Source organism: Suncus etruscus, chromosome 1 (genome assembly GCF_024139225.1).
Source record: "Suncus etruscus isolate mSunEtr1 chromosome 1, mSunEtr1.pri.cur, whole genome shotgun sequence".
Lineage (NCBI taxonomy): Eukaryota > Metazoa > Chordata > Mammalia > Eulipotyphla > Soricidae > Suncus > Suncus etruscus.
Genome location: NC_064848.1, coordinates 204,008,166 through 204,026,053, shown reverse-complemented (window position 1 = coordinate 204,026,053; position 17,888 = coordinate 204,008,166). Strand labels below are relative to the sequence as shown.

Sequence of the window (17,888 nt, the reverse complement as noted above, 5' to 3'; positions counted from 1 at the left end):
GTAGAAAATAGAAGGTCCACAAGAAGTGCAGGAAAGGATGGAGCTATAGTGATTTCTTTTTTTTTTTTTTGTTTCCTTCTTTTGGGCCATATTAAAGAAATTCAGGTAATGGGGGGTGTCACACTCTTGATAGTACTTGGTGGACCATATGGCGCTGGCATCCAGCTGGGCTTAGATACCTGCAAAGCAAACATCTGTACTATCTCTCCAACCAACAAACCCTTTGTTAACTTCTTACAGCAAATATAAAATTCTGCTGGTTTTAGAGTGAGGGATGGAAACATGCTGCTTAGAGAGAAGTAGTTACTTTTACTCAACTCTCACTTTTTCCCCTCAATCATCACTTCCACAAGAGATTCAATCAACACTACTGAGAACTGAGTTGCATCAGAAACGTGAATGAGGGAAGCAATGGGTGCGGCGAAGCTTTGAAATAAGACACGGGCAGGAGACAGCGAGCCAGCGAATGGCTGTAAAACAGTTTTCCGGCGCTGTGAGGGCATCTGGCTTGCAGACGATTTGTGTTCTGTTGCAAATCATCTCTCTGTCAAATTTCTGGGACTAGAATTCTGACCACAAGGGCCAGTTCCCACAGGACTGTGGGTGAGGCGAGCGAGAAGAGATAAACAATCCTTTCAACGGGGGTTGGAGGAAAAGGATGCTTGGAACACTGGAACCCAAACAGATTGGAGGATGGAGCGAGTGTTTGAAAACGGATGCAGGGGAGGGGGTGTTAAATGAATGAAAGAAGCTCTTGATAATCTCAGCCTGTACTGGGTCCCTCCCCCAGCGCTTCTCCAATAGTTTTGAGCCGCAGAACAGGATCAAACGGAAAAAAACATTCTCTTAAGCTTGCAGAAACGAGCTGGTTTCTCTTTAAGTCCCAAAGCAGAGTCATGGGAAGGAAGAGAACTCCAGGGAATGACGCCTTCTCCCCTCCGCCTTGGGAGTTGACAGAGGAGACAGCCCAGAGCAGGGTCTTACCTTATGCAAGATGTGGTCCGTATAGTCAGGGCCGGCTCCAGCCTGGTAGGATTCCAATCTTTGCAGGTCCATCCCGCCTGGAGCTCGCGGCTTCCCGCTTTCTCAGGGCGCTGCGTCAGTCAGATCTCTCCAGCCCAGCTCCCCGGCTCTGCTCGGCGGGGCAAGCTCAGGGTTGAGCGCCGCATTCGGTTCAGCACCGGACAGCTCAAGCAGCCGACCCGACAGGGGACTTTTCAGCACCAGGGACAGCGACACTCTCCCTTGGGCGTTGTCTGGAACCCGTCTCTGTCCTCTCTGAACCCCGTGACTCTAGCCACACAATTTCAGTCCCCCCTGGGGATCCGTGCAGGGTTCATCCAGCTCAGCAGCCCGCTGCTTTCTCAGGGCCCTGCGGTCCCCAAAAGTGACGACACTGCCCAGCTTTCCTCCCGCGCGTCCTGGCCAGAGGCAAAGTCTTGCAGCTTCCTTCCGTATTGGTCTCTGGATAGTTTTCCTTCAGCGTAGATGATGAGGTCGATAGACCGTGGGCCTCAGGGGTCGATTCCTCCAGTCTCTGAGCTGTTGTAGAAGATCCTGTGGGACTTCATTTGCCCAGGAGAGGATTCAGAGTTTTCATTGCACTCTCCAAGGACTCAGCCATGCACATATCCCTCCTCCCTACCACGCACATACATTCCAGAAGTTAATAACAATTGATCAGGGTAGCCTGAGTTGCTGGTTTGGTTAAGAGCTCTTGTGGGGGGAAAATCTGGGCTCTGGGAATAATTGTGCAAAAAGGGGCAAGCCAACCTTGTTAAACTTCTCCTGAGTGGAGGTGATAACTTCCACCACCCTATGGTGTGGTTCTGTGTGTATAAGTGTATGTGGCACTGGAATATATTAAAAGTCCAAGGAGGGGGCCCGGAGAGATAGCACAGCAGTGTTTGCCTTGCAAGCAGCAGATCCAGGACCAAAGGTGGTTGGTTCGAATCCCAGTGTCCCATATGGTCCCCCATGCCTGCCAGGAGCTATTTCTGAGCAGACAGCCAGGAGTCACCCCTGAGCAACGCTGGGTGTGGCCCCAAAACCAAAAAAAAAAAAAAAAAAGGAAAAAAAAGTCCAAGGAGGGGCAGAGGATGACACAGCGGTAGGATGTTTACCTTGCATGCAATGGCCTGGGGGGACTGAGGACAGACCCGGGTTCAATTCCCAGCATCTCATATAGTTCCTAGAGCTTGCTAGTAGTGATTTCTGAGTGCAGGGCCTGGAGTAACCCCTGAGTGCTGCTGGGTGTGGCCCAAATATCAAAAAAAAAAAAAGCAAATAATGTCAGTGAAATTATGTAATTTAAGGAAACTAATTATGCTTTCTGGGCAAAGAGCTGGGTTGCTACGAGTGCTTCTTTTAAATATGGGAACTGAGGTTTAGAGGTTCACAGCATCTGGAGCAGAGGACACAGGGCTGGCCTCCATTGGAAACTGGGGCCAAGACTAGGCATGTTGATCCTGGAACTGAGTAGACAGCTGGTTCTAGTCCTTATACCATCTATGATGTCAGTGTCCACATGGAGGGAAAGGGCATGACCAGGGGCCAAAATAGCACACTTGACTCTTAGCTTTTTACTTCCTGTGGGCTGGGTGACCTTGACTAAAAATGTGCCAGTCAGCAGGGCCAGGAGGTTATACCACCAGTTAGGTGAAGGGAGAATTAGACACTGATGATCTTTCTTCTCTCATAAACCAAATAGATTAATCCCACTCATCCTGTGTTATTGCTGTGATCTCTAGAGAGTGAGTAGTGAGTATTTTTTCCCTGAAAAAAAAATCAGGGAAACTATGTGTAGAAAATTGTCACTAGACTTACAATAATTTTGGGGGGAGGCTGCCAAGACATGCTCAGGAGGTCTGGGGATCCTTACTGCTGATTATCAAAAAACTGGGCTCATGGGCTCAAGGATTCAATACTGTTCAGGTCCTATGGGGTTGGGGGTTGTCTGGATACCTAGAAATATTCAGGAGCCTCCAGGGCTGCTCAGGGGACTGTATGTGCTCAGGGATTTACTGTAGACTCTGCTCAGGGGTCATACTTGGGGGTGCTCTGGAGACCCTATGTAGTACCAGGGGTCAAACTGAGGTTAGCTGTGTGCAAGGCAAGAGCTGTCCAATCTGTCTTCTCTCCAGACCTTTCTTTATTGTTGTTGGTATTACAGTTGTGATGATACCAAGAACCACACACATCTTAGCAGTGGTGCTTGCATATGCATAGTTGTGGTGCCTGGTGTTGCACAACAGTTTGTGGGGTTCATCCACTCAGCTTCAGTGCTCCCTGATGCTTGTTTGCCCTTGGTCCTGCCTGCCTTTGTATGTGCTCACCAGACACAGCTGTGGTCGCTGTGCTTGTTGGGGGCTGTCGGGGACCATGATCTACTCATCAAAACTCACCTTTTCTGACTGTAGCATTGATGACTATTTGGGGTTGTCATGGGGCAACAGTCCTCTTTGTGGTGCTCATATAAACTTGACTCTGGGGCAGCTGGAAATTGCTTGGGGGTACTGTAGAAGGCAGCCTGCAGAGCTGGCAGGTGCACACTGCAGAGATGCTGGAATCAGGGGTATGCAAGACACTGGGGATATAGACTCATAGACAGATGCTTGCTTGGCAGCACTCTGGCCCCTGAGCTGCTCCTGGTTGGTTATTTCTCACATGGAGCATGACTCAAAGGTTACTGGGACTCAGCATGTCTTCCCGAGTGTTGAGTTACTCAACTTGATGCTACTTTGCATCAAGTCACAGTTGTCAAACATCTATCCCTCATGTGACTTGTGGGCTTCCTGTTTGCAGACCTATTTTAGGAAGCTGAGTTTTTTATTTTTGTTTTATTTGGGCCACACCCAACAGAACTCAGGGGTTACTCCTGGATCTGCACTAAGAAATTACTCTTGGCAGGCTTGGGGGACCATATGGGATGGTGGGGATCAAACCAGTGTTGGTCACTTGCAAAGCAAACGTTCTACCCCCTGTGCCATCACTCCACCCCCTCAAGCTGATTATTTAAAAATTGTTTTGAGTCACACTTGGCAGTGTTCAGGGGTTACTCCTAGCACTGCATTCAGAAGTTACCCCCGGCAGGTTCAGGGGAACCATATGGGACACCAGAGATCAAATCTGGGTTGACTGCATGCAAGGCAAAAACCCTACCCATTGCGCTATTACTCCAACCCCAGATGATTCATTTTTTTGTGGTTTTTGGTCACATCCGCAGTGCTCAGGGGTTATTCCTGGCTCCATGCTCAGAAATTGCTCCTGACAGGCACAGGGGACCATATGGGACGCCGGGATTTGAACCTATGACCTTTTGCATGAAAGGCAAACGCCTTACCTCCATGCTATCTCTCCGGCCCCAGATGATTCATTTTTATAGTCTGAAAATCCTGCAGGGGCCTTTCCTTACCCTGAGTTCATGTGACTAGGATGCAGCTTATTTGGGCACAGGTTCTTGTGGATCAGGTCCTCTTAGAAAGACAAAGGGCTATTATAGGGCAGATGTTATTTGGAAACAGATGTGAGATAGTTCTTTCTCCTGGAGTTCCTTTTGGGACACACTCCTGTGTTAGAAAACTCAGCTATGTGCTCAGGAACCAGCAAAGGGGGTAGCTGGAGGTCAAATCTGGGTCTCTTGGGCTGGAGTGATAGCAAAGCAGGGAGACATTTGCCTTGCATATGGCTGACCCAGGTTCGATCCTTGCCATCCTATATGGTCTCTTGAGTCCACCAGGAGTCATTTTTGAGCACAGAGCCAGAAGTAACTCCTGAGTACCACCAGGCCTGGTCCAAAAGAAAAACCAAATCTGGGTCTCTTTCATGCAAAGCCAATGCTCAGTCTGTTGAACTGTCCTTCCTTTTCAAGGCTGCACCAGACTCCAAGCATGAAAGCCAGATTTTGGCTCTTTATAGATGAGAACTTTGTTTGCCTAAGAGCACTGGGAATCATTGTCCCTTGGAAGCAATTATAGCCTAAGGCCACCACACCTCTGGCTCCCCCTCAGCATCTCTTCAAGGAATTCTACTTTTGATTTTACTGGACATTTACCCAGAAGTGAAATTGTTGACTCATGGGTGCTGCTATTTTTAGTTTTTGAGGAACTTCAAAATTCAATGTCTCTGTCTTAGGTGGAATATGTCACAGTGGCTCAGCCTCTGAGTATCTGAAAACTTCTGTTCCTTAAAATAACTAGATCTCATTTCAGCTCAGCACTGCTGTTTGAACTGGTTTTTATTTTGAATGTTGCATATAAAAAGATGTGAAGCTGGTGGACCTAGATAATTTGGATTTTGTTTTGACTTTTTTTTGGGGGTGGTTTGGCCACTTCTAACAGTCCTCAAGGGTTACTCCTGGCTCTGGGCTCAGAAAATCACTTGTGGTAGGCTTGGGGACCTTATGGGATGGTGGGTACCAAATCCAAGTTGGCTCCAGGCAAAGGAAATGTCCTCCCCATTGTGCTATCTCTCCAGTCTGCAAATTTTGCCCATTTTAAAAAGAATTTTTCTAATGGGTTAAATAGGTTAAATTTTGGGACAAAAGGTAAAGGAGATCGTTGGTCATCTGAAGAAAAAGCCTAAATCTAGAATGATGTGGTTTTTTTTTTTTTTGGAAGTGTTAGCTTTTTCCTAACTGCTGTAGATGTTCTGGAACAAGGGGGTACTGTTACAAAAATCAGCATGTCCTGGTAGAGCGTTTGCCTTGTATGCAGCAGATCCAGGACTGATGGTGGTTGGAATCCTGGCAATCCATATGGTCCCCCGAGCCTGCCAGGAGTGATTTCTGAGCACAGAGCCAGGACTAACCCCTGTGTGCTGCCTGGTATAACCCCCCCCCCCAACAAACAAACAAAACCAAACAAAAAAAAAAAGAGAGAAAGAAAAATCAGCATGTACTGAACATTCATTCCTAGGTGCCTGTACTATGCTCAGTGGTTTACACATTATACATTTTATTTTATTTTTTATTTAATTTTGTCCTTTGAGTTACACCCAGAGGCATTCAAGGGTTACATCTGAATCCTCACTCAGAAATTACTCCTGTCAGGTTCAGGGAACCATATGGGATGCTGGGGATCATGCCTAAGTTGGCCACATGCAAGGCAAACACCCTCCCCACTGTGCTATTTCTCTGGCCCCATATTATACATTTTAATCTGAGAAATAATTTTGTGAAGGGATTATTACCGCATCTATTTTGTGGAAGTGGAAACAGATGTAAAAGGTGGTTTACAAAGAGCCCACTTCTTAGAAGCCCATTGCTTGGAAATGGGGTGGGTGAAGTACACCTCTCTCATTTCACAATTCCTCCAGAATTTGGGCTTGTCTGGCTTTTGAAGGCCCAGGCGTGCAGGAAGACACCTTTAGTGAGCCCCCCTTGGAGGGAGGCTACCTCAGCAGAGGCTTTGCCACCTCCAGTGGCTGGGGAGCCATGCTATAAAGCGACTGTCACAGATTCCCAGAGTCATATACATTCAGGTCCTTCCTCTAACTGTCACCTTTTCTCTGTGACTCTCCTGGCACTCAAAACTGAGCTTGCTCTAGGCTCAGAGGCAATAGAGCAACTTCTCAGAGGGCACCAATCATCCCAGGGAGTTCATGGAGCAGCATCTTTTCCCTGTTGTCCCAAAGATCAATGTGGCATTATTGGCAATGGGGTCACAGATGAAGCCAAAATAAGGTGCCAATATCCATTACTGTCCAGAAAGAGGGGAGCCACCTTGTACTCCAATCTTACCTTGGGCTGTTCAGAGTCTCTGGAGTTCTCTACAACCTTTTTACTCCCTCCTTTTTTTTGTCACACCTGGCAGTGCTCAGGTGTTACTCCTGGCTCTGCTCTCAGAAATCACTCCTGGCAGGCTCTGGAGACCATATGAGATGCTGGGATTCGAACCACAGTCCATCCTGGATCAGCTGTATGCAAGGCAGATGCCCTACCACCATGCTATCTCTCTGGTCCCTCCCTCTCTTTTTCTGAGATACTCATAACACCCCGATCCCCCCTCATGGGCCAAGGCACACTCACGCAACAGGATACACTGTAGTTGCCTCTTCATTTGCTTTGTGCTTGAGACGGAAGCCAGGCAGGAGACACTTCTCCCTGCAGCCAATTCCTGTGTCACTGCTGTCCAGATAAACAAAGTTCCACTGGGAAGCGGCACTTATGTAGAGTTTTCTTGGCATCTTGCGACTGGGAGGATCCCCAGCTGTGAGTCCAAGCCAAAGGATCAGGAGGCAAACAAAGTGGGGGAACTTGGGGCTGGAGTGATAGTACAGCAGAGATGATGTTTGCATGGCATATGGTTGATTCAGGTTCAATCTCCGGCATCTCATATGGTTTAATGAGCCCATCAATAGTAATTATTGAGCACTGCTGAGTGTGGCCCCAAAACCAAGTCAACCAAGCAAACAAAAATGGGGTACCATTTGTAGCATAGGACTGGGGCGCATTCAGCAGTAAGCTGAATGGGAAAGGAGTGTGGATTTTATTCTCTCACTTTTCTTTTTTTTTCTTTTTGGTTTTTGGGTCACACCCGGCAGTGCTCAGGGATTATTCCTGGCTCCAGGCTCAGAAATTGTTCCTGGCAGGCACCGGGGACCATATGGGACGCCGGGATTCGAACCGATGACCTCCTGCATGAAAGGCAAACGCCTTACCTCCATGCTATCTCTCTGGCCCCTATTCTCTCACTTTTCTACAGCTCAATAGTTCTAGTTCAATAATAGACACAGTTAGCATTTAGTTTGGAGACAATAGCAAAATTAAAACCAGGAAAGAAATGAGAGTCTTAGAAGCTAGGTGGGGAAAAAACCCAGTGTGATCTGTCACAAACCACTTACAGGTCATTTATAGACTCTTTGTAGAGAGCATTTCAACATTTCAATGTAGTTTGGGTGGATTGTAGAGCCTCTTGCCTTAATTTAGCTTGTTTTACTTTTTTGGCTTTTGGGACACACCTAGGTTGTGGCTCAAGGGTTACTCCTGGCTCTGTGCTCAGAAATTACTCCTGACATACTCAGGGGATGCTATTGGATGCCAGGGATTGAACTTGTGTCTGCCATATGCAAGGCAGACACCCTACCTGCTGTGCTGTCACTTCGGTCCTTTAATTTAGGACTCTTACTTTAGATTTCTGTGTGTCTCATTGATGGAAGGTCATGCGGTATCAGGGCTGATCCTGGGTTTCACATATGCTCCACCAGTGGAAACACATCCAGGCCCAGCTGAGAGGTGAGTCCTGGTTTTCTCCCACTTTCAAGCTCTCTTAAGGAAGCACCGAGATTTAGGGTTCCAGAGACCACCAGACTGGCATTTAGTCTCTAATAGCTCAGCTGTTACTGTAATGTTTCCTTCTGACATTTCTGCCTTAAACTTCTTATACTCTGTAAGGAATAAAGCAAGGGATACTGAGTCAAGGATGTGGCCTAGAGAGAAAGCACTTGCCTTACATCCATGAGACCTTGAGTTTGATTCCCAACACCACCAATAAAACTAGAGCCCTGAAAACAAAGTCAATATTATTTTCTTCTCCACAGAACGATCTACTGTTGCTCCTTCTCTGTGACTCCACCTCGGATTTATGTGTAACTACCTGCGAGACCCTCCCATTCCTAGGAGCAGTCTTGGGGAGATTATATAAGGTTTGGCCTGAGGGGCCAAAGGGATTTTGCCGGCATGGAGAGGTAGCAGGAGCAGAGATGGCTGAGAGACAAGTACAAAGCAGGGCTGAGTAGATATACAGCATAAATGGTTATGTTAGAGCACACACATGTGGTGGTTAGGGCATGAATAAAGATGCTATTTCCTGAAGCCTGCTTATGAGTGAGATTTCTGCCCGCCATCCTCCTGAACCTGATGACCCGCCGGTTGGAGAAGGTGGAGCCACATGGCCTGGGAGGGCAGAGAAAGGTTCCTCCATCCATCCACCATCCAAGCCCATCCTAAGGGCCTTCTTAATTAATTTAAACAACACTTCTCCAGAATTTGTCCTCAAATGCTCACTTTTCATCTGAGCAGGTAGCAGTGGTAGAGTAGTGTGGAGAGAAAGTTGGGTATGCTGAGACAACCCTGCTACCAGGGTGGCCTGCAGCCCCAAGGTGGTGTCCTGGGTCAGGGCTGAGAAAGATTTCTTGTCTGCCCCAGGGTCATCTGGCAGCTGGTAGTCCTGGGCTAAACCACCAAGAGGAAGTTTCTTGGATGCTTGGTATTCCCCTGACTCGGAGGTTCCTGGATCTCAAGTGAGCAGCCAGGTGAAAATAGTTTCTGATTCTCGGGGGCACAGTTATATCTGACTCATTAGGGAGATATGAGATGTGATGGAAACTCATCAACTTGGGAGGGTCACACAGCATTTGAACATTGAACATGCACGCTCCCCACAACCCTTCTAACTCACTGTTTCAGATATGCTACTCATGTATTGTAGGGACCAGGTCAGCTTCCATCCCAGCAAATGCAATAATCTCTCCCCATTAGGGATTAAGGTTCAGACTCAAGCTCTCAGCAGCATCAGGCCTGGCTCTGTAGCATCTTGGGACAACTCCTCCTTGCCTTCCCCTTCTCTCCACCCGGTGGCTCTCTTTCCTGTCCTATTTCCTCCACAAGAGGGAGCCTCTACATCCCACTCCACTAGGGGGTTTTGCTGTCTATTTTTCTCTTTTCTCTCTCTGTGTGTGTGGGGTGCTCCTGCCTCTCTTCTCAGGGCACCTAGAAGACTTGGGCCTCCATCTAGGCACAATATTTGGGTGCTGGTTTTCTGGCATCTCTTCCCCAGTTGCCCTGAGTTTGGACTTTCAGTACTCAGAAACTCTTTTTGGCCACATCTGGCTCTACTCCAAGGTTACTCCTGGTTCTGCTCTCAGGAATTATGCCTGGCGGTGCTCAGGGGAGCCTATGGGATGTCAAAGATTGAATCCAGGTCAGCTGTGTGAAAGGCAAGCACCCTACTTGGTGTGCTATCACTCGACCTCCCAGAAACATTCTTGAATCCAGGAGAGGGATGGCCATCACTTGGTCTCCCTCCAGATAGTCTCCGAAACTGGGCACGCACCCAGCTTCCAATAGTACATAGCCATGGATCCTGGTGCACACTACCCCCAGGGTGGGCTAGAGTCTGCAGACCCGGTAGATCCCTCTACTCTAGGCACTGTGGCCAAGTTGAGTTCTATATCACACCTGAGGACCTGGGCAAACAGGAGAAATAATTTGCAGATGGCTAAGAAATATTTGGTTGATAGCTAAGACAGAAACCAAACCCAATGTGGATCCTATTTTATTGAATAAATGCACTGTTAGAGATTAAATACAATGCAGCATCCCAGTCATGGAACAGCTACAGGATTGGGGGGTAGGGTGGCCAACTGCCAGGAACTTGAAGGGGTTGCAGGAGAAGTATATAGAAAGAACTGGGTTCAAACCCTATGACTCCTGAATTATGCACTTGGACATCATTTTTCCTTGCATTACTTGACGTGGTTCAAGAGGTGGAGACAGAAAAACTTGGGGGTAGGGAAGCACTCCACGCTAAATGACTTGGGTTACTGGCAGTTTCCAGAGGGGTTGGAATTTGAGCTCAAGATTAGGAAGGGGCTTCAGAGGGTGACCAGACCCTGGGTGCAAGGACGTGGGGGAGATTGAGACAGTTAGAAGCAGATTGTCAGGGCCCTACAGATGCTGAAATCATGGGTGTTCCAGCATTTTTGTTGGATTCTTAGGTTCCATCCTTGGTACCCCATGGTCCCCCAGGACTGCCAGAGGTGTCCCCAAATCCCAAAAACGACTTAAGCTGACTTTCTGGGATGGGGCCACATCAACTTGGGTATGAAGGAGAAGCAGGAAGGTGAACATGGGAACATGGAGAAGGAATTCAGGACCTGGTGGCAGGAGCACCATCTAGTGGAGAGAAGAGGAAGGAGAGGAGTTTTTGTCATCCCAAAATGCTCTCAGATCCTCACCTGATGTTGCAGGTCATAGGAGTCAGAGACCATATAGTCATGACAAAAGTCCCCACATCAATTTTTTTTTCTGGTCCATGCCTGGTGGTGCTCAGGGATTACTTCTGGCTCTGTGCTCAGAAATCACTCGTGGCAAACTAGGGGGACCATATGGAATACAGGGATCGAATCCAGATTGTCTGTTTGCAAAGCAAATGACTTTCTCCTGTGCTATCTTTTCAGCACTCAGGAGTTATTTTTATCTCTGCACTCAGAGATCACTTATGGAGATTCTTAGGGGACCATAAAGGATGCTGGAGAATGAACTAGGGCTGGGCATGTGCAAGGCAAACACCCAGCTGAACTGTCTGTCACTCTGGCCCTTCTTGTTTGATTTTTTTTTTTTTTTGGTTGAATTCCTCAAGGATCCAGAGGGAAGGGGAGATTTCAGGACCAAGGATAGAGACATTGGTGTGTCTGCCGGTAGGAGCCAAGGATTTAGCTTCTTCCCATCCCTATCTCTATCTTGTCTCTAATGCCAAATGACCATCACGACTTAGGTACTTTAGTGCTGTAAGTCAGAGTTAATATCAAGCAGAGTCATTCTCCTTGTACTATTATCAAAAGCTCTTTTAGGCATCTTGTTCCTTTTGTTTCCCACATACATTTTACAACAAGCTTTATCCTTAAACCACATGTTACTGGGCTTTGGATCAGCGACAAACAGATCGATACCAGGGAAATTGACGTCTAATGGGTCCCCCAGTGCACTACATGGCACGTCTCTCCAAGTCTTTGGCCTTGTACTTCACATTTTGAATTTTTTTTTCTAGCACAGTGAATCTGCACATGCTCAGATCTTCTCCCTCTGGAACAATTATAAGTAGTATTGAGCTTGCATTGCAGTTTCTACATGTTTGTTGCTAGTATAGAGAAATAGTGGGGCCTGTGAGGTGGCGCTAGAGGTAAGGTGTCTGCCTTGCAAGCACTAGCCAAGGAAGGACCGCGGTTTGATCCCCGGCATCCCATATGCTCCCCCCAAGCCAGGGGCAATTTCTGAGCACTTAGCCAGGAGTAACCCCTGAGCATCAAACGGGTGTGGCCCGAAAAACCAAAAAAAAAAAAAAAAAGAGAAATAGTATTTGATGTTGTATCTTGGAGCCTGACAGGCTCAGGGATTATTCCTGGCTTTGCATTCAGGCATTACTCCTGGTGGACTCAGGAGACCTTATGGGATATTAGGACCCAAGGCAGGTAGAAGGCAATTAAGTGCCTGATATGCTATACTATTTCACTAGCCCTTGGAAAGTTTTATAACACTCTGGCTGGGGGAGAGGGGAAGTTACTTATTTTGTTTTTGTTTATGGCTCACACCTGGCAATGCTCAGGGGTTACTCCTGGCTCTATGGTCAGAAATCGCTCCTGGCATGCTCAGGGGACCATATGGGATGCTGGGGTTCTAACCACCATCCTTCTACATGCAAGGCAAATGCCCTACCTCCATGCTATCTCTCTGGCCCCTGGAAGTTAACTGTTTAAAAATGCAATTCTGGGGCTGAAGTGATAGCACAGTGGGTAGGGTGTTTACCTTGCATGTGGCTGACCCTGGTTCAATCCCTGGCATTCCATATGCTCCCCTGAACCTGCCAGGACAAATATCTGAGCACAGAGTCAGGAGCAATCCTTGAGCACTGCTAGGTATGGCCCTAAAACCAAAAATAAAAAATACATTTATATCAATAAAATAAAATAAAACCTGCCATGTGCAAATCGTAGGCTCTAGCCCCATAGAACCATAGAAAAGGAAGAGGCATTGGGGAACTATCCTTTGTCACAATGCCAGGGACAGAGATGACTCTATTGAGCTTGCCAGGACTGGTCTTCATGGTCCCTGCAGGCCATCTGCTCATTTGAGAAGGTCACTTCCCGAACCTGCGGGGCACCAGATGGCTCCAGCACACACACCAGGCAGATGTCACAGCGTGCTACCATATTTCAAGCTCCCTCGCTTGCCAACGTTTGTGGGTGGATTTTGTTTTGATCACAATTGCTTTATTTTTAATGGAGTCAGTTGTTATATGTAAACATGAGAAATTGTACTTCTGGCTTCTGTGCTTAAAGTAGACATGTGTTGAAAATAAAATATGCAGGGACTGGAGTAATAGTATATCTGAGAGGGCACTTGCCTTGCATGTAGCCAACCCAGGTTCGATCCTCAGCATCCCATAGGCTCTCCGGAGTCCCTCCAGGAGTAATCTGTGAGCATAGAGCCAGGCGTAACCCCTAAGCATTGCCAAATATGTTCTAACATCCCCCCAATAGCTTCAAAGGCATAATAGGAAGTCATAGATTGCAATAGGAAACTGAAACTAGGGGGTGAATTGGGTGCTATTCCCACTTTGGACCATTTCTATTCAGGTGACATTTTCCCCAAGGGTACTTGTGCAGGAGAAGATGGATTCAGCCTCTGTAGCTTATTGGTTTAATTCAGGTTCATTCAACAGGTTGCCTGGGACCATACAGGTTGTCTGCTCTTGGCTAGAGCAGATGCAAATGCATTACTAGGGACCACCCCCCACCTGAAGTCCAAGGCCTGGGCACTGGAGAAGGAACCTGCAGACCCATGCAGGGGTGAACCATTTGTTGATTTATTTAAAGGAATTAGTCAATCATACCTTTAAGGGATGATGACTGCCTCCTGGTAATGGTAGTTGGACTGGGATATTTCCCCCCCCCCCCCCCTGAACTGAGACACTCCACCTGGACTGGGACATGCCCTTCTATAACTGACAACTGCCCTAAGTATAAACAGGTAAAGTCTGGCAGTTAGAGCAGAGCCTTTCAGCCAGTCTGCTGGCTCTGAGATAAAACCGCGGCAAGATGCTGCTCACTCCACCTTTATCCCTCTCTGATTCTCTCTTGAACCCAGTGCTACAGGTCTCCTCTTCCTCCTGGCTCTCTGGCGCACACTCTCTCTCTAGCTTAAACCCCCAGGAGATGTGCAGAATTTCCTTATCCCCCCCCAAGACTGCTTGGGCTACAGTCTTGGGTTGCTATGTTTGGCGCCCTTGGGTGGGCCCCCACAACCATCTCTCCTTTCATTGGTCCAGCGTTGGAGGCTGCAGAAGTCAGTGTTGTGGGGGAGGTGGGGTCCCCACTCTGTGAGTTCTTGGGCCAGGATGGGGACACCGACATTGCTTCTGCTTTTTCTCTCCATTGCAGATGAGTGGGCTGTATGGGGACAAAGGGGTACTGTTCTGGGGGGGAAATGTCCAGTGTGAGTCCACTCCAGTGTGGACAGTGCAGCCAGATCCATCGTCTCTCTCCTGTTTTCTGCTCCACATGCAATCACATGCAGGCTGGCACATCCACTCTGAGAACATGGACTTGAACCCATGCACGCGGTTACACTGGAATCTGGGGGTGCATGGGGTGCCACTGTTGCTCAGAGGTTCTTAGTCAAGGGGTTTGGAGGCCAGCAGAGTGGACCTGGATAATTTACTCCATGTAAAGACCTGAGAGTGAGGAGCTGGAGCGATAATACAGCAGGAAGGCGTTTGCCTTGCATATGGCTGACCCAGGACGAACCTGGGTTTGATCCCCAGCATCCCATATGGTCCCCCAAGCCAGGAGTGATTTTTTTGGCCACACCCTTTGACACTCAGGGGCTACTCCTGGCTATGAGCTCAGAAATCACTCCTGGCTTGGGGGACTATATGGGATGCCGGGGATCGAATCACGGTTTGTCCTAGACTAGTGCTTGCAAGGCAGACGCCTTACCTCTAGTGCCACCTCAGGAGTGATTTCTGAGCTCAGAGCCAGGAGTAACCCCTGAGCGTCACCAGGTGTGGCTCCAAATCCCCCCCACAAAAGAGACCTGAGAGTGGAGGAGGAGAAGCGGGGTGGCAGGGCTGGCACTTGGGGGCAGTGTGCCAGTATTTCTAGGCTCAGGGTGAGAGCAGGACAGGGCATTCGAGAACCCCTGTCCTCCAGATGTTTCTCTGACTCCCTGTATGACTCACACAGGAAGCATCAGTGTTGCCCTGGAGTAAACACGCAGGGCTGTGGAAAGCAGTGAATGGATCGGATGGTAAAGAGGGACCATGTGGCCATCAGGGACAGTGTGGAGGCTGCAGGATCTCAGTGACAGGGAGCAGTCAGGCATGATTTACAGACACTCAGTGGAGTGGGGCAGTGACAGAGTGTCAATTAGCCTAGGTCGTTGACCTCTGCTCAGGGCTGCTCCTGGGGCCCTGACCTGGCCCTTATCTGTCACCCTGAGGGGACTGTCCTAGGGGGCTGAGTGTGGGTTTGCCAACCCAGGTGAGCATTGTGGGGGGTGCTTCTTCCCAATGTGTCTGCCCAACTCCCTCCACAGCACTGACCACCATGTCCTCTACATCTATTACTGATGCCCCCATAGCTCCAATCATTCCGGAAGTCTTTATGACTGTTCGGGGCATGCTGGAAGCCACTCTTTGAGGGAGTAGGTCCTAAAAGAGCCCCAGAAAACAGGCTGAGGACCAGTTGTTCCCCAATCACCAAGAAGTGGTGTCTCCACTTAAGAGTGCTTAATCCCAATATCCAACCACCAAAATCTTGGGGCTGGCAAGTAGCTCAGTGGGTAGACATTGGCCATGCATGTATGAGGCCTGAGTTCAAGCCCAGCACTGAGGGACACAGATCATAACACAGGAAATGATCAGGGAATCACTCTTTGTGGTGTGTGGGGATCCTACGGGAAGCCGAGGATCCTACCCAGGTCAGTCATATGCAAGGCATATGTGCTATCACTCAGCCCTTGGGGTTCACTCTCTAGCTGATACACAGGAAGAAAACAAACAGGCATCTCTGTCATTATTCTCATCAGCATTAGGGGTTAGGGGAACAGAGTATCCTCTAAGTGGTGGGAGAGGAATGAAGATGGGGAGACCCCTACTGAACTCCCAGGTGCCCCCCCTAGACATAGAGTGGAGGTCACACTGGTGGTGCGGGTTGGAGAGGGCTCAGAGCTCAGCCGTAGGCCTCCGGATGCTGCTGTACTCGGAAGCCACCTCAGGGCTCCTGCTGGCACTGGGGGACTCCTGCGAGGTCACAGTGGCATAAGTGGGCTCAAAGATACAGGGGTGCAGAGTCAGTTGTGCATAGCAGACCAACCCCTCCTCCTGGGCATCCTGGGAAATGACAGGCAGTGTTGAAGGTCTTCTGCAGAACTCCCCAGATCCATGCATTCCTCTCTGTGCACCCACATTCCCCCAAGTCCCAGATACAAGGCTATTGGGTCCCAGCCCCTGCCACTGCATCAGAACCACATTGAACAGTCTGGGTGTCTGGGCTGAGCCCTGAGATGAGGACATGTCTGAAGAGTCAGTGCTGAGGGAGGGGATGTCTGGGGTCTTCACCATCTATGGTTGCTGCTTGGACCAGCCCCTCTTCCCTCCCTAACCTGCCCCTCTCAATTCCTTTCCAGACACCCTCCAGCCCACCATTCCGTGACACGGACTCATGACTCTAATGTTCTGTGCTCTGGGTTCTAGGTATCAGAAGAGGAGGTTGGGAAAGGGTCAGGTGGTATCTCAGGTGTGATCTTGGGACTCTTACCAGATTTGGGGAGACTCTGGCAGCTGAAAGACAACAAAGAAGTATTAGAGACCCCATCCTGGGTAGGGATTGAGGGCTGCGGCAGCTGCCTGGTATGCTGAGTTTCAGGGTGAGTTGTCTGCACTGGGGTCCCCCAAACACTGCTGGGGTATCTCTAGTGTCCCCCAGCACCAGTGAACCCAAACAGCACTGAATTGAATATCTCTGGAAATGATCCTGAGGCCCCTTCAGCAGTGCTGGGAGGGAGGAAGGGGAGAAGGTAGGTAGAGTGTGTTACATATATGTGTGAGTATGAAGGCATATGTATGTATACATGTGAGGCAAGTACACTCAGGTGTGTACATGAATGCAAGTGTATTCACATGTATGTGGACAAAAGGGATCTTCATGTCTGCACACACGTGTACATCTGTGAGCCATGTACAAGCGAACCCAACCATATGTGTGATTGTGTATTCCATGCAACCTTACATGCACCTATGGTTGTATGTGCTTGTTCATATGTGCATATAATGCATGTGTCACCTGTATTCATAAACATATATGCACTGTGGCCATGCGTCTCTTTATGTATGACTTTGTGTCTATGACCATGCGTGTGCTTGCCTATGACTTTGCAAAGTTGCTGTATCCTTGATTTATTGAGAGCTGCATGTTGAACTGCACATTGACATCTGCGTTCTCACAGCAGCACATCCATGAGGTGTGCATTGAAACATGTGAATTGCATGCTGGGAGAGATACAACCCACATGTCTCTGTGGGCTTATACATGCAGATGGGCCTAGGTCAGCTTGGTCCCTTCTGATCCCTAGCATCAGACCTGAGTGTTGTGTGGGCTGTGCTGGCATCTGTCTGGGTCACGCTGATAACTGCCCAGAAACCAGAGTGGAAAGTGGGTAAGGAGGGGGAGAATTCCCAGTGAGGGGCTTCTCCATGGCCACCTGTGGTTTCACTTCCTCCAGCTCTGCCGGCACTGCTAAACCCATGGAAATCACTGGTCAGAGGGTCCCAGACCATGATGCCATCAGACCCACACACTCCCCTCCTCCTGCCTCTCACCTGTCCTCTGTCTCTTCAGCTTTCTCCAAACAAGCAGGGCAGCCAGCAGCAGGGGAAGTGATAACAAGGCAGGAATGATGCGGAGGAAAACAGATGCAGGAATGCTCCTGGAAATAACAGCGGACCCCCCATGTCCAGGATATCCCACGCTGGGCTGAAGACAGCTGCAAGAAGAGCCTCATCCTTGTCACCCCCAGGTCTCTGATTTCCACTGAAACTTCCACTCCTATGTGCACCAAAAGATGGTGTCAACAAAAAGGAAAAAGGGGGACAGGAGGGAGAGGGAAGGAG

The 17,888-nt window shown here is 48.7% G+C and overlaps 3 protein-coding genes across 7 annotated transcripts in view; 2 read left to right on the top strand and 1 right to left on the bottom strand.

Moving 5' to 3' along the window:
* RAB37 (RAB37, member RAS oncogene family) overlaps positions 1-1,569 on the bottom strand; it is a 42,170-nt gene extending 40,601 nt beyond the window's left edge. The window contains exon 1 of one of the 2 annotated variants that reach the window (XM_049769736.1): positions 985-1,569. In XM_049769736.1, the coding sequence (XP_049625693.1) occupies positions 985-1,056 (72 nt within the window). In that variant the 5' untranslated portion in view covers positions 1,057-1,569. The remainder of the gene's footprint in view (positions 1-984) is intronic. The other variant, XM_049769744.1, reaches the window with a different exon arrangement.
* The window catches only part of FADS6 (fatty acid desaturase 6), a 1,183,177-nt gene that overhangs the window by 171,959 nt on the left and 993,330 nt on the right, over positions 1-17,888 (top strand). The window lies entirely within an intron of this gene.
* Positions 1-17,888, top strand: part of HID1 (HID1 domain containing) — a 994,098-nt gene that overhangs the window by 234,690 nt on the left and 741,520 nt on the right. The gene's annotated exons all lie outside the window — the stretch shown is intronic.